Source organism: Drosophila albomicans, chromosome 2R, assembly GCF_009650485.2.
Source record: "Drosophila albomicans strain 15112-1751.03 chromosome 2R, ASM965048v2, whole genome shotgun sequence".
NCBI lineage: Eukaryota > Metazoa > Arthropoda > Insecta > Diptera > Drosophilidae > Drosophila > Drosophila albomicans.
In genome coordinates, this window is record NC_047631.2 from 29,645,723 (window position 1) to 29,668,483 (window position 22,761).

The 22,761-nt window shown below is 44.3% G+C and overlaps 9 protein-coding genes across 11 annotated transcripts; 6 read left to right on the top strand and 3 right to left on the bottom strand.

Annotated features, from left to right (window-relative positions):
- Window positions 1-105: 105 nt before the first annotated feature.
- Window positions 106-2,919, top strand: LOC117573701 (uncharacterized). Of its 3 annotated transcripts, none has more exons than XR_007955494.1 (3): window positions 106-1,905; window positions 1,964-2,160; window positions 2,239-2,386. XR_007955494.1 is itself a non-coding variant. In XM_034257066.2 (3 exons), the coding sequence occupies exons 1-3, from the start codon at window positions 213-215 to the stop codon at window positions 2,853-2,855; spliced, it is 2,511 nt and encodes an 836-aa protein (XP_034112957.1). In that variant the 5' UTR covers window positions 106-212; the 3' UTR covers window positions 2,856-2,919. The 3 variants fall into 3 exon arrangements, 2 of the variants coding, with proteins under 2 accessions (XP_034112957.1, XP_034112958.1); XM_034257066.2 differs by having other exon boundaries at window positions 1,960-2,160; window positions 2,239-2,919; XM_034257067.2 differs by having other exon boundaries at window positions 1,960-2,183; window positions 2,239-2,383.
- On the bottom strand, window positions 2,860-3,323 carry LOC117573715 (uncharacterized). Its single transcript, XM_034257084.2, has one exon. The coding sequence runs from the start codon at window positions 3,276-3,278 to the stop codon at window positions 2,907-2,909; it is 372 nt and encodes a 123-aa protein (XP_034112975.1). The 5' UTR covers window positions 3,279-3,323; the 3' UTR covers window positions 2,860-2,906.
- Window positions 3,324-3,391: 68 nt separating this feature from the next.
- On the top strand, window positions 3,392-8,372 carry LOC117573700 (phosphoinositide 3-kinase regulatory subunit 4). Its single transcript, XM_034257065.2, has 9 exons — window positions 3,392-3,797; window positions 3,909-4,095; window positions 4,154-4,614; window positions 4,697-5,285; window positions 5,350-6,360; window positions 6,423-6,636; window positions 6,693-7,338; window positions 7,402-8,016; window positions 8,080-8,372. Exons 1-9 carry the CDS (start codon window positions 3,700-3,702, stop codon window positions 8,309-8,311), a joined length of 4,053 nt encoding a protein of 1,350 aa, XP_034112956.1. The 5' UTR covers window positions 3,392-3,699; the 3' UTR covers window positions 8,312-8,372.
- Window positions 8,373-8,647: 275 nt separating this feature from the next.
- On the top strand, window positions 8,648-12,009 carry LOC117573702 (G2/mitotic-specific cyclin-B3). Its single transcript, XM_034257070.2, has 2 exons — window positions 8,648-11,761; window positions 11,829-12,009. Exon 1 carries the CDS (start codon window positions 8,979-8,981, stop codon window positions 10,839-10,841), a length of 1,863 nt encoding a protein of 620 aa, XP_034112961.1. The 5' UTR covers window positions 8,648-8,978; the 3' UTR covers window positions 10,842-11,761; window positions 11,829-12,009.
- Window positions 12,010-12,254: 245 nt separating this feature from the next.
- LOC117573709 (calcium-binding protein P) lies at window positions 12,255-13,628 on the bottom strand. The gene is made up of 2 exons (XM_034257079.2): window positions 13,553-13,628; window positions 12,255-13,392 (listed from the first exon to the last, which is right to left on the bottom strand). Exon 2 carries the CDS (start codon window positions 13,313-13,315, stop codon window positions 12,509-12,511), a length of 807 nt encoding a protein of 268 aa, XP_034112970.1. The 5' UTR covers window positions 13,316-13,392; window positions 13,553-13,628; the 3' UTR covers window positions 12,255-12,508.
- Window positions 13,629-13,699: 71 nt separating this feature from the next.
- Window positions 13,700-14,334, top strand: LOC117573711 (uncharacterized). The gene has a single exon (XM_034257081.2). It carries the CDS (start codon window positions 13,743-13,745, stop codon window positions 14,229-14,231), a length of 489 nt encoding a protein of 162 aa, XP_034112972.1. The 5' UTR covers window positions 13,700-13,742; the 3' UTR covers window positions 14,232-14,334.
- A 357-nt stretch (window positions 14,335-14,691) lies between these two features.
- Window positions 14,692-16,047, bottom strand: LOC117573707 (basic proline-rich protein). Its single transcript, XM_034257075.2, has one exon. It carries the CDS (start codon window positions 16,045-16,047, stop codon window positions 14,893-14,895), a length of 1,155 nt encoding a protein of 384 aa, XP_034112966.1. The 3' UTR covers window positions 14,692-14,892.
- Window positions 16,048-16,225: 178 nt separating this feature from the next.
- Window positions 16,226-17,266, top strand: LOC117573712 (neuropeptide-like protein 31). Its single transcript, XM_034257082.2, has one exon. It carries the CDS (start codon window positions 16,784-16,786, stop codon window positions 17,180-17,182), a length of 399 nt encoding a protein of 132 aa, XP_034112973.1. The 5' UTR covers window positions 16,226-16,783; the 3' UTR covers window positions 17,183-17,266.
- A 2,257-nt stretch (window positions 17,267-19,523) lies between these two features.
- On the top strand, window positions 19,524-22,435 carry LOC117574430 (sodium channel protein Nach). Its single transcript, XM_034258267.2, has 9 exons — window positions 19,524-19,586; window positions 19,617-19,753; window positions 20,106-20,312; window positions 20,373-20,562; window positions 20,619-20,752; window positions 20,818-21,085; window positions 21,298-21,508; window positions 21,902-22,186; window positions 22,248-22,435. Exons 1-9 carry the CDS (start codon window positions 19,524-19,526, stop codon window positions 22,421-22,423), a joined length of 1,671 nt encoding a protein of 556 aa, XP_034114158.2. The 3' UTR covers window positions 22,424-22,435.
- The last annotated feature ends 326 nt before the right edge of the window (window positions 22,436-22,761 follow it).

The following is a 22,761-nucleotide window of genomic DNA, read 5'->3' on the forward strand; positions in this document are numbered from 1 at the left end:
CAGCAATGTGCCGAGACGCACGCACAGCTGCGCAGTGACGTCAGTGTGTCGAATCTGCATTACTTACTCTCCGACATATTCGTATTCGACTTTTTGTTTATTTCAAATTTTTGATGCTTGACTTTAGTTGTCAAAAGTTGTCGTAAAATTACTTTTAAATAATTCTAAATAAATATCTACTTTTGCTCTTGCCAAATGTTGAACAACATGAAATGTTTGGCTGGCGCTTTGTTCAGCGCAAAATTCAATTAACCATCATTTGTCTACTGCTTCTACTCTGCTTCAGTTTCATGCCCAGCGATGCCAACAAAATGCAAAAGCAATCACAGACTCTACCACATAATGAGGCAAGCAATATCAAGAATAGAATAGATGTGCATCGTCTCTATAACGCTTATCGGGATCGTGTCAAGGAAGTGGGCGATGAGGCCAAACATGCCGGGGGTTTAATAGCTGAGCACACAGCGGTGGCGGAGGAGGATAATGGAGATTCCATAGTACCGAAAAGTCTCAAGACTGATGTGGGCAGTGGTGTTAAATCCTCGTTAATAGAGAAGGACTTGACAGCAAAGAGACCACAATTAATCACATCGCCAGTTGCCAGTTTAAAGCAAGTGGAGCAGTCCCAGATAGAGGAACTCAAATGTGTGCCCAAGCAAAAGTCTAAGGATCTAGAAGTTAAACCAGTAGACAAGGAGCACAGCGAACCTGAAGTGAAAGGCATGGTTATACTTAAAATGGATTTGCCCAGCAAAGACAAATCAGAGCTGAGTAAAACTAATAAAGAGGAACAAAATGCCGCCGAGCGTCGCATTGCCGAGTTGAATCGCGTCTACAAGGAGTTTGTTAGCGCTTGGAAGAAACCCAATTCAGATCCGAAAAGAACCAATTTCTTCAGCAACAAACCCATTAGATTAAGTGCTTTGAACGAACTGATGAATGTGGTGGAGAATCTAAAGCAACCTCATACAATGGATGACTTTGTCAAAGCCATCGATGATGAGATGAATCGCGAAAGGGAAGGATTAATATCAAACGACAAGCTTAATAGCAAGGTTGACAATATCAAGAGAATGTCGAGGAATATACTAGCTAGAGAGATCTCAAAAGATGTGAAGACTGGCGGTCTTTATGAGCAATACAAGACCAAGCTCAACGAGATACTAAAAGCGCCAGCAAAGTCGTTACCCAAAGAGTTATCCTTATGCCACAGCGATGCCAAGAAGTCACCCACTTTGGCTGTGGATAGTGCAACAAATACACAATCCCAGTGCCATTGTGATGCCTCTCGTTTTGCCTTAGCTACTGATCCTGCAAAGCTGACGCAATGTCAATGCGAGGAAATGAAAAACTCCGCCAGCTTGACGGGCACAGTGGATGGGAAGTCGGACAAGGGCAACGATTACTTTCAGGCACTCGAGGCTTGCATGCAGCTGAACAAGCAGAAGAAGATTGCGAATGGAGGACCTAAGCCTTACTATATAAACAATTCAAAGCAGCGACAGATGGTGTGGAATGATATTCCCTTGGTATCCAAGCAGAAAGTGGCCCAAAAGGAGCCCATTAACAATTCCGAGAATCGCCAGACAAATGTGAAGACCAAGTCGAAATGTGAGAAGACAAATGCAGCAACTTTAAATAAGAATCAAAAGCAGCTGCTGCACTTGCTCAAGGTGTTGCAAGCGAAGCATCAAGCGGTCCACAAACGTGGGTTGGAGGCAACTGGTATTGGATTTCCCCAAGTGCTCGTCAATCAGCCAGCACAACAACCGCCGCAGCAGTTGGGAAATCGGATGATTGACAACATGGCCAAGCAGCTGAATGTGTTGCCCTTGGAGATGGCTCAACGTATTGCCTCCTCCAGTGGTTCCAGCTCGCAGTTATATCCGCTGCCAAGCAACTCGGGTAAGTTAGTCAAGATTTAAGCAAACTACTAAGCTTACGCGACTTTTTAAAAAGCAAGCCAGACCATCGGATATCAAACTCCAAACAAGATTACGTCGGAAGTGCAGCAGCAGCAACAGCCACCAGCGAATGTAGCTCCCATGCTGGAGAAGATTCTAACTCGCCTACAAACCATGCAGGACACTAACTTTAATCGCGGGGTGGAAATGTGGGCAGCTGATCGATTGCCCTGCTGCTTTGCCGAACCTGCTGACGGTTAGCCAAAAACCATCGATGAGGTTTGAGTCCGCTAATCCGCTAAACACTTGCACTTCCTACTCTCTTCTGAAACAGGTGCTCCCTGTGAATTAACAGGCTCCTGGGAGTCGCTGCTGCTCGGCGTGCGCATCAATATTGTAGACGAACATCGTGTTATCAATCAGGCACCCAAACCCATCTGTGCCCAGCCTCGAGTGCGGCGTCAGTGCGTCAAATTGACACCATCGCAGATACGTGAACGATTCAAGGAAGGTGAACTAAAGGCACTCAATATTACTATAGAGGAAACGCTTCCTCCTCGTCCACATGAGTTGATTGAGAATATTTCTGACTGGATTTTCACTGGACATGCTGTAAGCACTCTCGGTGGTCCTATTTCGTTTTCTTGCCGCAAACTGGGTTCCAAGTTGATGGGCACTTTTATTGGCTTTTGTCGCAATTGTGGCTGCATCGATACCATCTTTGGCAGCTGGACATTTTGTCAGTCGTCGAAGGATTGTCAGGATGTCACCATGTCGATTTTTGAGCGACGTGATGTCCTGAGACGTTATGGGCTACCCGAGATGCGCAAGGAACGCATCAAGGATCATTTGTATATACGTAGTAAATTTGGCAAACTGGAGAAGGAGCATCAAGCACACACTGCGCATCCACATGCAGCAGTCTCACATGAATCTTTTAAAATTATTTAATTAGTTTTCTTTTTGCTTTTATTTATTTTCATATGGTTCTTGAATATACATTTAGTATTGCTGATATTGACGTTTGTGGCGACTGATGAAGGACATGGCATAGCCTATGGATCGCTTTACGCAGTGCTCGCCCATTTGCTCATCCGTCTTGCACTGTCTCAAGCGGTCCACAACGTAATCCACAATATTTTTCCTCATCTGCTCGTTGTCAATGCTGTCCAAACGATTCTCGACCTTGTGTATCAGCAAGTGGGCAGCGGGATAATCGGCGACGTCGCAGGGCCACATCTCCGAGTGTCTGTGTGTCCAGCTTGGACGGACGTATTCGTCACTTTCCACGTAATCCTCATATTGACGCCAGCTGGCTGCTTGAGCCAGTGCCAAGCTGCAGACGATAAGTAACGAGAGCGAAACTGAGTTCATTGTTTAAATGTTCTCAATAAAAACGAGTACTAATTTAAATGCGGTAATTATGCTTCGTATTTATAGAGCAGCATTTGCTGAATTTGCAGTGATTTGTGCCATTTAAGTTCTGTACTTTGATTTGTACAATGAAATATATGCTGACATATGGTGAATTTACTTTCGCTTATGTGTGCGCATTTATTCAAACGCATCAGCTGCGCGCGCGTAATGTTATCGATAGCAAGCGATAACCAGCGAAGCCAAACAGCTGTTCTTACGCGATTTACCAACACTCTCAACATAAAAATTCACTACGCTACGCGAAGTTGCTCCAGCAAGCAACACAGAGAGAGAGTTTCGGTTTCTTTGAATCAAAAATAAACAAATTATAATTCCAAGGCATTAGTGCAAGCAGTGATAAGGTGCAAATGCTAACAAAATGGGCAATCAATTGGTTGGCATTGCACCCTCGCAGATCTATGCAGTGGAACACTACTTTTCAGGCCAGTTTGGCAATGAAATCATTTTCGACTTGAAGTGAGTACACACAATTAACAAACAGCTGGTTACGCCTTACGCTTTATATATATATGTATGTACAATATATTTTTATCTACAATGCATCATTCCCACCCCCTATACTTACAGTATGGGCAGCACGCGATTCTTTAAAGTTGCCAAAGCCAAAACAGAGGAGGGTTTAATTGTGGTTAAAGTATTTGTCAAACATGATCCCACTCTACCGCTGGAGGATCACAAGGAACGCTTGGAGAGCATCAAGAAAACCTTAACGCTTGCCAATGCGGTCAACTGTTTGCCCTTTCAACGAGTGGAGGTTTGTCTATAAAAATATCTATAATTTATGCTCATTACTCATTATCTTTATTTGACAGCTGATCGATAAGGCAGCCTACATAATGCGAGAGTATGTAAAGCACAGTCTTTACGATCGTGTCTCCACTCGACCATTTCTTACGGTGCTGGAGAAGAAGTGGATTACATTTCAAATACTGTGCGCTCTGAACCAGTGTCACAAGCAAAAGATCTGCCATGGTGATATTAAGCTGGAGAACATTTTAATCACTTCTTGGAATTGGATTTTGTTGTCCGATTTTGCTTCATTCAAGCCAACTTATCTGCCAGAAGATAATCCAGCTGATTACACATATTTCTTTGATACAAGTCGACGACGCACTTGTTATATTGCTCCTGAGCGTTTTGTTAAGACTTTGTCCGCCGAGGATGATCCCAACAATGGCAATATGTCGGTGATTCACTCTGATTCAATTATTCGTGTGCCGCCTTCGTATGCGGGTAACACTTTGCTGCCTGCCATGGATATCTTTTCGGCAGGGTAAGTATTTATTTTATTTTATAAACACTGATTGAAGTTTGTGTGTTTACTTTACTTAATAATATTGTTGTTTATTTTCCAGTTGCGCCTTGCTTGAGCTCTGGACTGAGGGCACAGCTCCTTTTGAGCTGTCCCAACTGCTCGCATATAGAGCTGGTGATCGCGAACTGGTGAAGAAGCATCTGGCTGGCATTGAGAACGAACGTTTGCGTAATTTGCTTGCCTCCATGATTGACATTAATTCGCTGAACCGCAAGAGTGCCGAGGATTATTTGGATCAGGAGCGAGGCAAACTATTCCCGGAATATTTCTACTCATTTCTGCAGTCTTACTTGCAAATGTTCTCATCGACCCCCATCATGTCGCCCGATGACAAGATACAATGTTTGCACAAGGACATTGGTCACTGCATCAAGGTGCTGACACAAGCAGAGGACTTGACGCCCAGTGAGGATGACGAGGAGCACCAGACTGAAGAGAAAAAGGATCCAAAGCGATGTGAACGTTTGCCGCCTGAGCAGGATGGCTTGATACTAATCATCACAGTGGTCACTTCGTGCACTCGAGGACTGAAACAGTCCAACACAAAAATAGCAGCACTGCAACTGCTGCAAAAACTATCCAAGTACACCACATCCGAGACCATATTGGATCGCATATTGCCCTACATTGTAAGCTATATATTTTAATGGAAGTATAACGTATTTATTAATTATTTCTTTCCAATTTGCGTAGCTCAATTTGGCGGAGCACTCACCAGCCAAGGTTCAAGTGCAGGCGATTGAGACCTTGACTGCCTGTCTTAGCATGGTGAAGGACATTCCGCGCAGCGATGCCAACGTTTTTCCCGAATACATACTGCCCTACATCACGGATTTGGCCAGCGATTCAAGTGCTGTCATTGTGCGCGTTGCTTTTGCTCGCAACATTGCTGCGCTGGCCAAGAGCGCTGTTTACTTTCTGGAGGAGACGCAGCGCAATGCACCCAACGACATGCCCACACCACGTTACGAGGCGGAGCTGAATGCACTGCACGATATTGTGCGGCAGGCGGTGCTTAGTTTGCTCACCGACACGCAGCCCATTGTCAAGCAGACGCTGATGGAGTCTGGCATTTGCGATCTGTGCGCATTCTTTGGCAAGGAGAAGGCCAACGATGTGATACTATCACACATTATGACTTTCCTCAATGATGAGGATAAGAATCTGCGAGGTGCTTTCTACGATAACATCGCTGGCGTTGCAGGCTATGTGGGTTGGCAGGCTTCGGATATATTGGTGCCACTACTACAGCAAGGATTCTCGGATCGCGAAGAGTTTGTCATCGCTAAAGCCATCAGAGCTGTAACCATACTCATTGAGTTGGGTCACATACGCAAGCCAACTGTGACGGAGATTGTCAAGGAGACCGCCTGCTATTTGTGCCATCCTAATTTATGGATACGTCATGAGATTTGTGGCATGATTGCGACCACGGCGCGCAACTTGAGCGCCATTGATGTACAGTGCAAGATTATGCCCGCCATTGGCATGTATTTGAAGGCGCCACTCATTCAAGTTGAGAAGCCACACATACTGCTCGATTGCCTACAGCCGCCTATTCCCAGGCAGATCTTCGACAGCGTGCTGCGCTTCTCAGACATTCATCCCTTCTATGGCGCTCTAGATGAACGTGTGCGACAACGCATGGCTGCTCGAGACGGAGCTCAGCCGCAGTACGAGGACATGGGACAAACTCTGCGCAATGTAAGTGCTTTGGCGATTTTGGTTGTTCCAAGTGAACCACTCACATTTCCAAAACACTACAGCTTTTCAGACGCCTCACCTCGGAGGGATTGACGGAAACGATTGAGCTGCAATTGCTGGAGATGAGTCCGTTTATCATTTCGCAGAAGCATAAGACTATGCAAGATCTGGATGATCCGGCATCTGGAAATGGACGTATTGTGGTCAGTCGCAAACATGTGGCCTGTCATGAGTATCCACTGGCGGACAAGGTCAACAAGTTGCCGTTGGACAATCGTAAGTAAATTGAAATTATACTTTTAAATGGAAATATCAAATATGGACTGTTTTAGGTGCCAGCGATGCCCATGTTCCCACTTTGGTGTCGCCCGCTTCGGATGCAGCCGTCACGCCCCACATTGTGCTAGCTGCTGGTTCCTCTGGCAGTCCCGCCTCCGGAGTCATGATGCTGGGCGTACCGACGACAACAGTGAGCACAGCCACCTCGCTGGGCGAATATACGATGCCGGATCGCAACTATTCGCTCGAACGTTCGTCCGAGTGCTGCAAGGATCTGGAATCCCTGACGTTGAAGATCAAGCGGCGCTATAATGTGCTCGCTTTGTCGCAGCGTTGCAACTACGATAAGCTGGTGACGCCGTATCCGTCCAATTGGCGTATGAATGGGACTCTTGTGGCTCATCTTCACGAGCATTCCGAATCGGTAATTAAACTGGCGCCACTGCGCCCTGATGGATCGTTGTTTGCTAGCGGCAGCATCGATGGCACCGTCAGACTATGGGACTGCAGCAAACTCAATGGCAATCAGGGCATCAACAAGTCACGTCAAGTGTATTCAGCGTTGACGCCCATCTATGCGCTGGCTGCTTGTGATGCAGGACAATCATTGGCAGTGGGTGGCAAGGATGGCAGTCTACTCATTATGCGCATCGACCGGAACTCTACCAAGATGACGCTGCAGCAGGCATTGGATCAGAAGTAATTGAATCTATTATATCCCTAATTGAGCTACATTTATTAATTACACATCTTGTTTTATAGTGAGCATAACGATGGACCCGTTGTGGACATGCATGCCTATGATCAGGCGGCGCAGAGCGTCATTGTCTATGCCACGCTCTATGGTGGCATTGTCGCCTGGGACACGCGCATGCAACACAGCGCCTGGCGGTTGCAGAATGAGCTGCGTCATGGCGTCATTACCACCATTTGTGCCGATCCCACGGGATCTTGGCTGGCTACTGGTACCAGCGGTGGCAAGCACATCTGCTGGGATCTGCGCTTCCGACTGCCCATCACTGAGATTAAGCATCCCGCCGACTCGTGGATTCGCAAAGTCGCTTGTCATCCCACAGAGCCATCTTATTTGATCTCGGCCTCGCAGTCCAATAACGAGGTGTCCGTCTGGAACATTGAGACGGGCCAACGGCAGACAGTGCTCTGGGCTAGCCCGGCACCAGTTTTGACCAACACCAGTCTCAATGATCCGGCGACATCTTGTGGCATTCTGAGTGGCGTCGTCGATGGCTCGCCATTCATATTGACAGGCAGCTCGGATCAGCGTATTCGCTACTGGGATCTGGGTGCGCCAAAGAACTCTTCGCTTAAGGTGCCAGCTACCAATGATAATTTGACAAATCTGACCTTTAACTATAGGTATGGAAATGAGTTAGCTTTACTGTCCTGAATTATCACTAACTTATTTGTGAATTTTCGCAGCTCTCGGTTAATTGATGGCAGCCAGGTAATTGAGGAGCAAATCATTCCGAAAAACAGTGCCGGCGATTCACAGCAGATGCGCTCATCTATAGAGGAAAGTCCCCGATCTGGACCGGATATGCCCAAAGCCACCCACCATGATGCTATAACCGATCTGCTGATGTGTAAGGATAAGGGACAAATTTATATAGCGTCGGCATCCCGCGACGGCGTCATCAAGCTTTGGAAATAGACTATAATTTAATACATTTTATCTGTGATTAGTCAAATTAAATATTCATAACCTTCATAGCCACATACAACATCTGTGTTTTATTTTATGTTTACATTTTGCTGTACGTTAATTTCAAATTCACTGTTGCATTACAGTGCATCGGCAATTTCCTTGTGCCCAGCATTGCCAGACTGCTAACAGCTTGAAATTGTCCCTAGCTGGGGACTACGCGCCAAGCGATCTCGACGTGGTGGCAACTTCAAATGCCTATTTGTAGAGGTGACAACCCTGCGTTTAAAGAAGCGACGCCGCAGCCAACTTCACATTTTGTTGGAAACTGCAGCTGGCGCTGTTTTTCGCTTTTGTATCTTTGCAAGCGCCGTTAGGAGCAGAGCGGCCTAGCGTCTTACGTGAAAAAGTTAAATTTGTGAAGAGATTAGAAACAAGACATTGAAAAATTACAGACTGTCTCAAACCAAAATAGTTTCGCTCACAAATTAAACAACGACTCAAGTAACTAGCAACAAGCAGCAGCAAACTAAAAAACGGATAAGAAACATAAAAAAGAACGCGCACGCAGTCGCTGTGAATAGCAGGACGACAACGCGAGGGTCGCAAAGCAACCACAACAACAACAACTGGAACGGAACTACGACAACAACAATTACAACCAACACAATTCAAAATGGCGCCCACCAAAGGTACCACTCGCACTGCTGCAGCGAATAACCAAGCTATACTATCCATTGCGGGCGGCTTGCGGGCCAAAGGGCTGACGACGCGTCGCGCAGCCGCCGCCAATCATAATATTGATGCAAATGTAGAGAATATGCAGACGCGCGCTAAACGCAAGGCCGACAACAGCCCCATAAAGAATGATAAGATCAAGCGTTCCGCGCTCGGCAATTTGACCAATAATGTTAAGGTAATGACGCTGCATCCCAACGACGACGATGCCAAGCAGCAGCAGCCCAAGAAGCCGACGGCACGACAACTGCAGGCGCTTGTGGATGCGAAGAATAATGACAAACTTAGTGTATTGGCGCCAGCTAATGGCCCCATTGTGATTAAAGCGCCATCTACCGCAAATTTGCAGCCAGCTGATCTTGTGCCCATTGTGCTATCAACAACACAATTGACAAAAACGGCACTAGCTGCTGCAGCAGCAGCAGCTGGAGTAACAACGACTACAAACAAAATAATGACGCGCGCTGCATCCAAGTTGGATGATCATCAGGTTGATCCCGCTGAACAGCTGGAGAAGTATCATCGCCTGCTAGACAAGTGGGAGGAGGCCAGCAAACGTCGCATTCCCCATGCAGCACCTATGCCCGTGCTGCCAGTACAAGCCAAACAACAGCAGGAACAACAGAAGCAGCAACAACAGCCAAAGTTGCCCGCTCCGCCGCCGCCGGTAAATGCTGTGAAGCCGACGCGTCGCATCTCGAATGATTTCAATAAGACTGAAGAGAGCTTGTACATGTCCGCCTTGGAGGATGTGTCCAGCTGCGAATCGATGCGCCTGTCTGGCAACTTTGAGGCAGTGCGTCGTCGTTCTGCCAAATTGCAGCAACAACAAAAGACTGAACAACAACAGCTAACCAACAAATCGCCCACCGAGGAGGCGGTGCTCAAGGCCTCGGCTGCTGCGGCTATGGTGGCCATTCAAGCCCCGGTGCCGGAGGATGTGGAGGACTTTGATCGCAAGAATTGGGATGATCCATTCCAGGTGTCGCACTATGCCATGGACATCTTCAACTATTTGAAGCTGCGCGAACCCGAATTTCTCATTGAGGATTATATGCCAAAGCAGATACATTTGACGGCCTGGATGCGCACCCTGCTCGTCGATTGGATGGTTGAGGTGCAGGAGACATTCGAGCTGAATCATGAGACATTGTATCTGGCTGTGAAGATCGTGGATTTGTATTTGTGCCGCCAAGTTATCAACAAAGAGAAACTGCAGCTTCTGGGCGCCGCTGCCTTCTTTATTGCCTGCAAATACGACGAGCGTCAGCCGCCGCTGATCGAGGACTTTTTGTACATTTGCGACAATGCGTACAATCATGATGAGCTGGTGCGCATGGAGATGGAAACTTTGCGCATCATCGACTATGATCTCGGCATTCCGTTGTCGTATCGCTTCTTGCGTCGCTACGCTCGCTGTGCCAAGGTGCCGATGCCCACTTTGACGCTGGCTCGCTATATTCTGGAGTTGTCACTGATGGATTATGCCACCGTAAGCTTCAGTGATTCGCAGATGGCGTGCGCTGCTCTCTTCATGGCCTTGAGGATGCATGGCGGTGAGGTCAATCTTGAGGCGGAGACTTGGACGCCAACATTGGTCTATTACACGGGCTATGAGTTGGCTCAGTTTGCGGAATTGGTGCCGGTGTTAAATGCAGGACTGCATCGCAAGCCGCGCACCACCATCAAGACGATACGGAACAAGTATTCGCACAAGATATTCCATGAGGTGGCCCGTGTTCCGCTGCTCAGCAATGCGCAGATGTTTCAAAACAATCTCGATCTGAATACGTCTCTCTGATCAAGATCGCGAGCAAATTAGCCAAATTCATATATGAAAAACTAAAAGAAAACCACAAAAAAATACAAATGATGAGCTAAAAAAATGTTACGCTTCACTTAGACATTTAAGACACTTAAATTTTCAACTTTAAACCCTTCTTTGGACACAAATAATCATAATCCTCCCCAAAACCCAGAACAAAACTAACTAAACTGTTCATCATTACCATGGACTAATTTCATTTTTATTTGGATTTAACGATTTCATTTTATTTTATTTCGTATTATGTTTGACTTTATTCATTGAAAAATTCCCTGTTTATTTTTTTCATGCCATTCGATCATTTATGTTTATTGTTTACGCTTTTAAACACATTCATCTCCCCCCATTCAACTCCATCATTGAACAACTGTCAATCTTAAGTTACCACGCATACACATATACATATACATATATATAAATATATTTTTGATTAAATGTAATGCTAATTTATAATCTGAACAACTAAACATTTAATAAAACTAACGTATATATACTTTAAGCAATTGCAACAACGCCAACAAAACGGACAACAACCAAAGCTGACTTGGATTAAACGATACGATGAAACACTAACCCCAAAAGAAAAAACGAAAATGAAAATGAAAAGTATTGCTAACTAACAACAAATGAGCCATAGCCGCCATATATTATTATTATGTATGTCAATGTTGTAGTTATGTTATTGTTAAACCATTTCCCATTATGTATTTGTCGCATTTGTCTTAACTACTATATTAACTGCATATTTATTATGTAGTGTAGTTTGTATTTATGTTTGTACTCGATGTGTGTGTGTTTGTTTTAACAGCCAGTCAAGAGAATCAATCAATAAACAATTGTCTCCCAAAAATTCGAAAGATGTTCATCACTTCCAACTCGCTGCCCCAGAACTCCAGGTGAGTCTCTATTTAGTTCGAGTTATATGTTCTATATGTGTTGTTAATCTATATTATTTACTTGCAGCTCCTTTGTTTAGAATTTTTTGGCGCGATCCTTCGAGCACACATTTTTAGCGCCAAATTATGTCTTGGATTGTGCGTGGCAGGCTGCACCGCAAGACGTCGTTCCGTTCCAATCCCGTTGTCGTAATCGTCTTTGTCCAACAAATCACATACATAACCAACTGATTGCTGTTGCAGTTGAAGCCCGGCAAAAAAAAGGTCTGTCTGTCTGCTTGTCTGTCGCTGCCTTGACGTTGATTTTCTACCACCTTTCCTTGCTGCTTTGTCGGGGTCCCCCGTCCTCGCAGTCCCTTCAGTTCTTTATTTCGGCTGCCTGGCTGCAACCAGGTAGTTTCCTTATTCATTGTGAAATGTGCATGTTACTCTTGTTTTCCGGTTGGCAAGGTAGGGTGTCTTATACATATAGATACACACTTAGGTATATGTACCCTACCTTACCTTACCTTACCTATGTATTTCTATAGGACAATGAAACACAAAGTTGTCGTCGTCGTCTTCGCTGTCTTCTTCAAGGTGCAGCGCCGGCTACATTGCTAATTACTTTCAGTTTGTATTTTTGGGCGTGAAGAAATCAAGTTTATTGTGGAGACAGGAGCAGCAGCAGCTGCCGCTGCTCGAGCGGGTAAGCTTACACCTAACTTATGACCATAAAAATAGCATAACTTTTGCAGCTTCTCGTTTTCAGTAACCTGGCCTATTGTAGGCACCATTATAGCCGCCTCCATATCCGCTGCCATAGCCCTGCCTATTGTGATTGTTGAGCACCTCGAAGGGTCCTGTGTGCACACCGTCTTCCTTGTACTCGGTGTTCATCTTAAAGCTGCGATCATAATGATCTTGTGGCTGATATTGTTGTTGATTCTGGTAGCTGGTGGGTGCACCTTGTGGATGCGTCACAACAGGAATGTTGCCGGGCCAGCCCTGTTGTCCGGGGTAGCCGGGATATGCTGGATATTGTGGCAAGTAAACGCCGGGGTATCCATAGCCGGGATAAACTGCTTGCGGTTGACCAAAGGCACCCGGATAGCCCGACACTGGTGGCTGTGGTAGCGCTGCATAGCCAGGCACTCCTTGAGCTGGATAACCTGGCACTGGCAGTGCGGGATAGATGCTTGCCACTGGCTGCTGCGGACGAGTTCCGCCAACAACCGGCGTAGGTAGATTAGATACGGGATTCGGCTGCACAACTCCTAGAGTGCCAAGACCATTGCCGCCGTTCTCGTGAGCAGACGGCTGATCAATGTCAGTCGAGATGTAGCCGACGCTTGGCTGTTGATACGGTTGTTGTGCGACATCTGGATAGAGTTGCGAATTGAGATGGGCGCGTGCATGATGACGATTGCTGTTGATGTCGCCACTGAAGGTGGAGGCCAAATTGAATTGAGTCTTGTTGTCCTCGCTGCTCTCGTCGCGCGAATATTGCGATGATCCCTGGGTCAGGCCGATGACCATCAGCGACAGCAGCAAGTAAATGAATTTGCAGTGCATGTTGGATGAGCGCAATTGAAACTGGACCTTCAATAGCTGAAACTGCGTGTATTTAAATGTAGCAAACGAGGCGTCTGCTACGCGGGGTTATCATTGAGGTCACATTCATTGAGTAATGAAAAACAACAGAGATGCTCGCAAATTCGAAACCGAGCATGCCAAAGAACTGATGTTCTTCAGCCCCAAAAAAGAACTTTGTAGAACATTAGATTAAGATCGTTTAGACGGTCAACAAACCTTGGCTCAGTTCTTCCAGGAATTCCAATTTCTGCGACCTTGTTGCGATTACGTATTGTACCGAGAGTCTGTTTACCTCCACAAATACTTAGTATATAGGCGCAGTTATCAGTTGTCGACCACATGCTATATAAGCATGCAGTAGAATCAAGACGATTCATAGTCAAACAATTAACTAAGTGAAGCAAAGATGCAGCTCGTCATTGGATTACCTTTCTTACTGTTGCTGCTGCTTGGCGTCGAGGGCAAACCCACATTCGACAGGATAGCAGAGGTGTTGCTGGATGAACTCACTGATGGACCACACTACGAGCAGTCTTACAGACAACCGGTGCATCATCATCCGCATTCGTATCCAGTGCATCCACCACATCCAGGCGGACCTCTAATACAGGAAGGTTACGATCATGGCTACGATTATTACTATGGCGGCGGAAGTTCACATGGCTATGGCGGCGGCATCGTTGCCCAACCAGGGCCCTATGTGCAACCAGCGCCTTATGTTCAGCCACCTCCATATGCTCAGCCGCCGCCTCATGGCTACTATCAGTCACCAACCAAGGGCTACTATGCACAGCCACAATCGAGCTACAATCGTCCTCCTCCGCCGACAAATGGCTACTCACAGGGTTATGCAGGTCATGCCACAGTGGGAGGCTACAAGCAACATGGCTACTAATCTCGGTCAGGCATCGTCGTGATCATGACACGTTATATTATTCTTAAGCTATATAGTATGTGTATGTACATAATTTATTAAACAAATGCCCTTCTCTCTTGTATTTAATGATTTGTTTATTGAACCTGTTTTTTTTTGTTTTTGCTGTGACTCGAGTATATTCACTTTATTCAGTTTATTCACTCCGAAGAGAGCAAAACAATGCTAAATCATGGGTTTATTCTCTGTATGAATATTTATAATTGTTAAATCTACAAAATATACAGCTACAGTGCGCGCACGAAACAGAGAACTGATGGAATTCCCGAACTGTTCTCTATGTTCACTTAGCGGTCAACTTATGCTTCCAGCTGAGGACGTTAAGCGAGGTAGCGCTTACTAAAAACATTGACTGGGTCAATAATCATTTTTTATTTTAAATTATTTTTTCACAATTTTTTTTTAATTTAATATTTATTATATTTTATTGCTCATCGGAAACTTCACTTTAGTTCTTCATAAGAATACAATCACTATTTAAGAGTAATCACTGTACTAATTTGCTGTTCACTCTTGCGCATCGACTATTCAATTTTCAGAGGCTATACTGTAATTATTAAATCTACAAAATATACAGCTATCTAGACAGATTATTAAGTATATAGTATACCGATCTCTGCGCTCAACGTCTTCGCACATCGATGAGCTCTGTTGGGGTTTCCACAACAGGAGAGTGCACATATTGCTGTGAGCTAGGGAAGATAATGTCTCGCTGCCTGGAGTCTTCGATGTTATGGGAATATGGCGTGGCAACGGGCGCTGGCGTGGGTTGAGGAGCTGGAAATAGAGGCGGGCGATTGGTGCCTATGATCAGCGTATTGCCCTGATTCGCTGGCGGCACAGGCGATATAATAATGGGTGGACGATTGGTGCCAGTGATCAGTGTGTCGGATGTGGATTGTGTGGGCTCGGGTTGAGCAGGCGGGGGTGTTGTAGAAGGCATCTGCATGGGCAGATTAGTCTTGCCTGGATCAGTTGCGCCATTGCCATCGTTATTAGGCGGGTAGATGGGATTCTGCGGATTGCTGTTGTCCCAGCCAGGCTGTTGTGGATTAACTCCTGGTTGCTGTGGATTGTTGTTATCTCCCCAGCCAGGTTGTTGTTGATTTCCATCATTTCCCCAGCCAGGCTGTTGTTGATTGCCATCGTTTCCCCAGCCAGGTTGTTGCTGATTTCCTCCATCTCCCCATCCAGGCTGCCTTCTATCGTCATTTCCCCATCCTGGCTGTCTTCGATCGTCATTTCCCCAACCCGGTTGCGGATTACGTCTATCATCCCAACTTGGCGGTGGAGGTGGTGGTGGTCTGCCTCCATTACCCCAGCCGGGTTGATTTCCATTTCCCCAGCCAGGTTGATACGGTCTGTTGTTGCCCCATCCAGGAGGCGTGGGTTCACCGCCCCAGTTGGCGCCTCCCCAGCCGGGATTATTGTTGTTGCCTTGAGTCTTCCAGTTTCCCCAACCAGCTGGTTGTCTGTTCCAGCTCCACGGCGGTGGTGGACGACCGCCGGGTCTTGGTCCGCCACGACGATGTCCGATGTAATTGTTGTAGAATGAATTTCCAGCTGGTTGCTGTTGCCATTGATTCAACCCGAAACCGAAGCCCAGCTGAGGCACTTGCGCAATAGAAGTGACACCGCCGGCAGAAGCCACTGCACTGCCCGCTGAGGTCGATGACATTGCAATTGAGAATTGGGCCGAGCACGTGCGGATTAGGAATAAGTAGAGAAGACACGCCACGAAGGTCGAGCTCAACATTTCGATTGATATTCGCGTCATGTTCGCGCCGAATTGAATGGAAATATTATTATTTGAGCATCGCCCAAGCGACAAGAGCTACGAATTCTGACTGAGGGGAGTGTGATTTTGGATGCGCAGCTATAAGAGATTTGCGGGGCCGGAGAATCGGAGATCGGTACGAAAAACCTGTCTTCGGTTTGTTTGTTTCCCGCGGTGTCTAATCAATGCAAGACGACGAGAGTTGAGCGATCGCTGAGTGATCGCTGAGAGAATCATGCGCTCTCTAACGGAGCGTGTTATGTGATCATCAAATTGGTAAACAAAAAAAAGCCCCACCGAAAAAAGCTTTAGCTTAAAAAGCTTGAGAGGAAATAAACAGAAGACGCACGCTGGACAGATGAACTGAGCCGAAGATGGTTGGGGTTGAGTCTGCGACGTTTCTATCTGGATCTTTTTTCCGCGCGTACAAACGTGATCTGCATGCCGATCTTGTGGTGGTTCCACACCGGTCAAAGTAATTCAGCTTAATGCATTAACTTTGTTGGCTACTGGCATGAATCGACATTAGCATTATGCGAGCAGATCTTCAGCCATTCAGGTGGCGAGACATATACAAAAATCAGAAAATATCAGGCAGCAAATAAAAAGGCATCGAAATAAAAGCCATTAAGATCAGCATGTGTCATCCATGACATCCCGATTCTCCAGCACTCGTAGGGTATAAATAGGCTTGAGAAGCCTAGATACAAAATCAGAACTCAGTCGATACAGAACAATGAAAGTGCCTACGCTGCTGATCTTTATTGGACTCTTGGCCAGTTGCCTGGAGTCGAGCAATGCTTTGTTCTTCAAGGCGTTGAAGGGATTAAAAAGTTACGGAGACAACTATGCAGGATACAGTAGCTATGCCGGAAGTGGTGGATATGGCAACTACTATGGAGGAGGAGGCTATGGAAACTACGGAAGCGGAGGTTATGGAGGTTATGATGGCAGTTATGGATCAGGCGGCTATGGAGGAGGCTACAGCGGTTCTTACTCACGACCAACCAGAAGTCGACAGCGCACAGGACGCACTTACTCCGATATTGCAAGGGTGCTGGTCCAGGATAGATATCTAGGTCTAGGCGCTGGACGTTATCTACCCCGAGCTCCCTACTCCCCGCTGTGGGGCTAAATTTAAGCTTACAGAACTCTCCTCGCATTTAATTATAAGCAATGTTAATATTGTATGACGAATAAACTCGAAAACCTTTTAGGATTATAATTATACAACTCTCTTGTGTATTTTGATTTCCACTGTGTCTTGAACATAAGTATTTTTGCAGCACTTACAAAAATTACTGTAACTTGTGTAGTTCACGTGGCTAAAATTAAATGTTTATGATGATACATAAACATTGTATTGTAGTTAACACTAGTTGTGTCTGAGACTGATCGATGGTACGTGACGGCTCTGCGACTAGGTCAGTTTTAGTTATAGAGATGGGAGTGTCACGTAACTGTCACGCGAATCACGCCCAAAAACAGAGCATAACAACACAATATATACTAAGTAGTATATACAATGCAATGCATATAAAGTGGATATAAACTGGAGTCTATAAAAGAGTAGAATAACTAAAAGAACTAATATATTATGATTGTCTCGGTTATATTTAAATTTAAATTAAAGTTTTGAAGCAGTCTTTAAAATTTTTTTTTCGGCAACCCCAGAATTATGAATTGATCTCAATTTATTTGGGAATCTATTATAATCAAATGAGTATTTAATAAATTAATAATAACAAGACAAAATAGAATTAAATTAAGAATTAAATAAAATTAAATTTCTGCTTAATGTCATCTTGATTTCCGGATGTTGGTGTGATTTATAAACCAGTTTCTTAGATAAGTATTTTCAGATGCTTTTATTGTGCAACTCAAAGTACAACTATAAAAACAAAAATACCAAGAAAATGTATTTCATGCTTACTCGTATATCCTTAATGTACTGAGTCAACATTTCTTTATAAATCCGTTAACAACATTCCCTAAATTGTAATAATACATATTTAGCACCGTCAATTGGAATACTGGTTTTATTCGTAGCCGCATATAAACCGCGCACTTGCGAGCACTCGAATGATTCAAACAACATTGACTCAATGACACTTTGTGCGATGTCGGAAGATATGCAGGTGGTTAGTGGTTCCCCACCGACCACAATGGAAGCTGAATACTGCAGGAAGTAATGGCAAATACGTCGTAGAACACACACAACAAATCGGAATAGGAATCTGGAATGCAACCAGATATTAAGAGGCGCACCTACGTCATTTGTTAAACTGTGTTGTTAATTACTTGTAGTAAGTTATGCTTGTTCAAACCAAATCATTCACAATGCTGTTTGGAGCCAAGCATTAAAAGCTAAGATCGTCACAGATAGATTCAGAATATTTCCAACATGAGTGTAGTGTAGAAAAAACGTGATCGTTGATATTTATGGCATAGCGATCGCAAGCGGTGTGAATGACTTGGCGTTGCGGGATGAACAGCTAGCGATCTAGAGAGAGCAGGAGAGATTAACAATGGCGTAGTGTGGACAGTAAACAGACGTGCAAAGCATGCGTCGTTAATTGTCAACGATGGCAAAAAACCTGCTCGATAAACTGGCAAAGCAATTGCAAATGGAAATAATCTGCTGGCCAAGCGAATAGACATTGCAATCAACATAAGTATAAAAGGCTTAGATCGATCGGCATTGAGATGCAGTTCTTCAAGTTCAGTGATAGTAACAGTAACACTAAGCAATATCAATAAGAGTATCATCATGTCTCCGCTGCAAGGAAAACGTTTATTGCTCCTGCTGCTCGTCAGCTTCGCGCTGTTATCCTTGGCACTTGCTCAGGCGCCAAATGTTCGAGGACCTCGCGCTGGACGCGGTTATGCAGACATTGCACGCGTCGTTAATCCACATCCGCATGCACATGTTGGACTCGGCAACTTGCCAGGACAAAACTTCCGAGGATAGTTAAGGATGAACTCTTCAAGCAGCTTAAATTAAATTAGTGTATAAAGAATAATAATTTTTAACTACAATTATTTTTATTTGAAATACAAATTTGTTTATAAATGCAGTACATTTATTTATATTGCTTAAGTGCCGCTGTTTTCCAGTAAAATCGATTCGAGGTCACACACTCTAACGTCTTTTCGTTTTGAATGCACTCTGCGAAGTAGTTGGCAACGCGGGCACGTTGTTTGCTGCGCCCGCCTAAAAGTATGCAGCGGTTTTCAACAAAACTTTAACCATTATGTGTTATCGCCCCGTCTCATTAATGGACGTTAATGACAAAACTTACATTAAAACTAACCACGCCCAATTTGGCAACGGCACAAGCGGATGCCAAGCACCGCCACTGAGTGTGTCTCAGTCGGAAACAACAAGGACAAGGACAAGCAGCAGCTACAGCTGCAGAACACACTCACAGCAGAACACTTTGTACTTTGCATCATCGTTAAAATTGTGCGCTCGAATGGTTAATATTGAATCAACATCCAATGCCATCTGGTGGATTAAAAATCCGAATGCTGGCAAAGTGGGCAAAGCAGATGCAGCTGTAGGCAAGGGAGCTGGGGGTAAAGGAGATGGGCGCAAGGAATCGCTTGGCTCTAGCTTTTCTCTGGATATGGTAGAATTGCTGCGCAATATATCCTTGCAGGGCTACAACAAACTATTGGCGCCGGAGTTGACGTTGCTGGAGAGGTAAAAGATAAAAAACGATGTTTGTCGTTCCCTTTTTTTTACGGTTACGCATACGCAGCGTGGTACACAGTGTTCCATAGAAAATTTGCAGTTGCAATTTTGCACAGGGAACGAAGGCAACAGGAGGGAATGTATCTTTTGTTTCAGCAGCTTCTCGTCATCGTCAGCGTCATTGCCATCGTCTCAACTCATTTTGTTCCGCTGTGCATTGCATTTTTCGCATTTTTCATTTCCGTTTCCGCTTTTACCTCAAAGACCCTGTGTGCGTCATGTGCGTTTATCTCGTCTCGCATGTGTGTTCCACCTCCTCTTACCATTCTCTTTCTCTCTCTGTCTTTTGGTTTATTTGCAGATTAATTTGGCTGGCACTGCACATGACCACGTTCCTCGCAATGCTGGCGGTGCTGCTTCTTACCTGGGAGCAATTTATCGCCCAGTACTTTGTCATCAATCTGAAGGATCCACTTTATCCCGTTGAAAATGTGCCATTTCCGGCTGTGTCAATATGCCCCAACAATCGTCTCTCCATGCAGTCCGTCTTCACCTATGCCCGCGAGTTGTAAGTAGCCTCCTCTGCAGTGTTCCTTCGTCTCCATTTATATCTCAACTGCTTCTTTAGGCAAAGCAACGATCCTGCTTTTCGTCAAGTGGAATACTTTGCAGAGCAGCTGAAGTATCTCAGCAAATTGTATGTCATAGGTGAAGTTAATGATGATGTCGAGGAGTATCTCAATTTTCAAGCATTTCTTGATCTATTCGGCACTTGGAATAATGAAACTTTCTTCAATACCCGACGCATTATGAAATTGGTAAAGGAAAAAAGTAATAGTAAAATGTGTTACGCCTTATTTAATTTGTATTTCAGTTGTCGCCCAAATGCGAAGATTACATCTTAAAGTGCAGCTTGTCCAACATTGATATACCTTGCTTTAGTGCGACAGCTTTTCAGGAAAGTCTCACCAAGTATGGACCCTGCTGCACTTTTAATACACAAAACACGTAAGATTGTTAAATATGATATACAAAATTAATATAATATAACTTAATAATTCAACTCTTGACAGTCTCAAAAACCGCGACTTTAAGAATCGTTTTGCCAACTCAGCTCAAGGTTTGACAGTTGTGATCAATGCGAGTCACGCTGATTACTTTGCTCCCATTTTGCATACAAATGGTTACATTGTCATCGTGCATGATGCCAACAATTTTCCATCGATTGCTTCATCGAATTCGCTGGAAATGTTTCCTGGACAGCGCGAGGAGAGTTTTCTCAAGATCTTTCCGCGTATCATCGACACAGACAAGAGTTTGCACTCCTTTTCGCCTACAGCAGTAAGTATTGATATACAATCTGTAACCGATAATTACATTTTCTAGATAATTGCCTAATTTCAAAAAATATAATTACCCTAAAAATAAATTACGTTTTTAATTTAATTGCACATTGCACAATTTTTTGCAATTGCATATATTTTGAAAAAGATGAGTATGCAATTATATAAATTATATTGTAGCTATATATAATTATCTATATTTTTTTCTAGCGTCGCTGCTACTTTCACAGCGAAGCGAATATGCCGGACAAGAATAAATATGTTTACACCTTTCCCAATTGCATCACCCGATGTCGTATACGAAGCATTGTTGCTCTGTGCAATTGTTTGCCCTTTCAACTCCCCTTGGAACTGGTTGATAGCTTGGAGGGACTTGTCTTCTGTACACTCACTCATATTTCTTGCCTTAGCCAGTATCAATGTAAGTCAAGTAGGTTAATTGCCAACTAAGTTACTTTCAGGAAGAAAGGCTATTAAAGCTTGAATCTAACAGGGTGAAGGAATTGTCATTGACTACCTAAAGTATATGGGTTATTCAGTTAGATTTAAAATATCCTATATAATTTTAATTTTTCTATATCTTGAGGACTTTTTATCTTTGTGAATTGAAATTTTCTCTTAATTTTCATTTATATTACAAGTAGATTTATTTTCTTTTAGATTTTAGTCACAAGTTTTTATTAACAAATGAACAATTATACGTTTAATGTTTCTTGAATATTTTGTTAAGAGCTAATTAAAGAGTTTGTTGAGTATAATACTAATATTAACAAATTTTCTTATTTGTTTGTTTGCCTAATTCTCGGCTTTGCAGTCAAGTGGAATAATGTCTTAACTGAACGTGAGCGAATCTATGGCTTGGAGCGTGAAATCGAGGAGGCACTGTACTGTCCCCACTGCTTGCCCTCCTGCAATGATGTGCAGTATCGCATCTCGATGAGTGTATTGCCCATTGACAACTATCTGGCCACGGTCAAACCAGATGAGGATAACGAAACAGATATCACCTCGGATATTTCCGTGCTTCGAGTTTTCTTTGGCGAACCTCATGCGCATCTTTATACGCGTTTGTTAAACAATCAATGGTTCGAGATATTCAGTAAGTAAAGTTGGGAAATAATTCTGAAATTCTTTAAGATTTAATCTGCATTTTATTTTAGGTACTATTGGCAACATTTTGTCCATCTTCATGGGCTTCTCGCTGGTGGCCATTTTCGAGTTGTCCTTTTATTTCTTCAAGTACATTTACATCGGCTGCAATCGGATTATAGAACGCAATCGAGCTAATAATCATGCCAAGATGTTTGATGCATCAAAGCTACACATTTATCCATAGTTAAATGCATGTTAATCATTAGCAAATACATTTATTTATATGCACAGTCATTTGCCAGTTGGCTTGTTGTTTCGTTATCCTTGAAGGGCACGAACACATGACCCAGTTGTGTTCCGGTGCTGATGATGATGATGTTCTCGTTGTCGTTGCCTTTGGCTGACATTTAACGCGCGTTTAACTAATTTCATTTTAAATTGTTGACAATTAAGGGAAATTGCCAAGACGAATCGAGAGGCGGTAGAGAGCCGGAAAAGAGAGGTGGATAAGGGGGGAAAAACGAGCCTGGCCCAATGCCGAACACCACGTGCCATGTCGCAGTTAATTTGTTGGCAATAAGT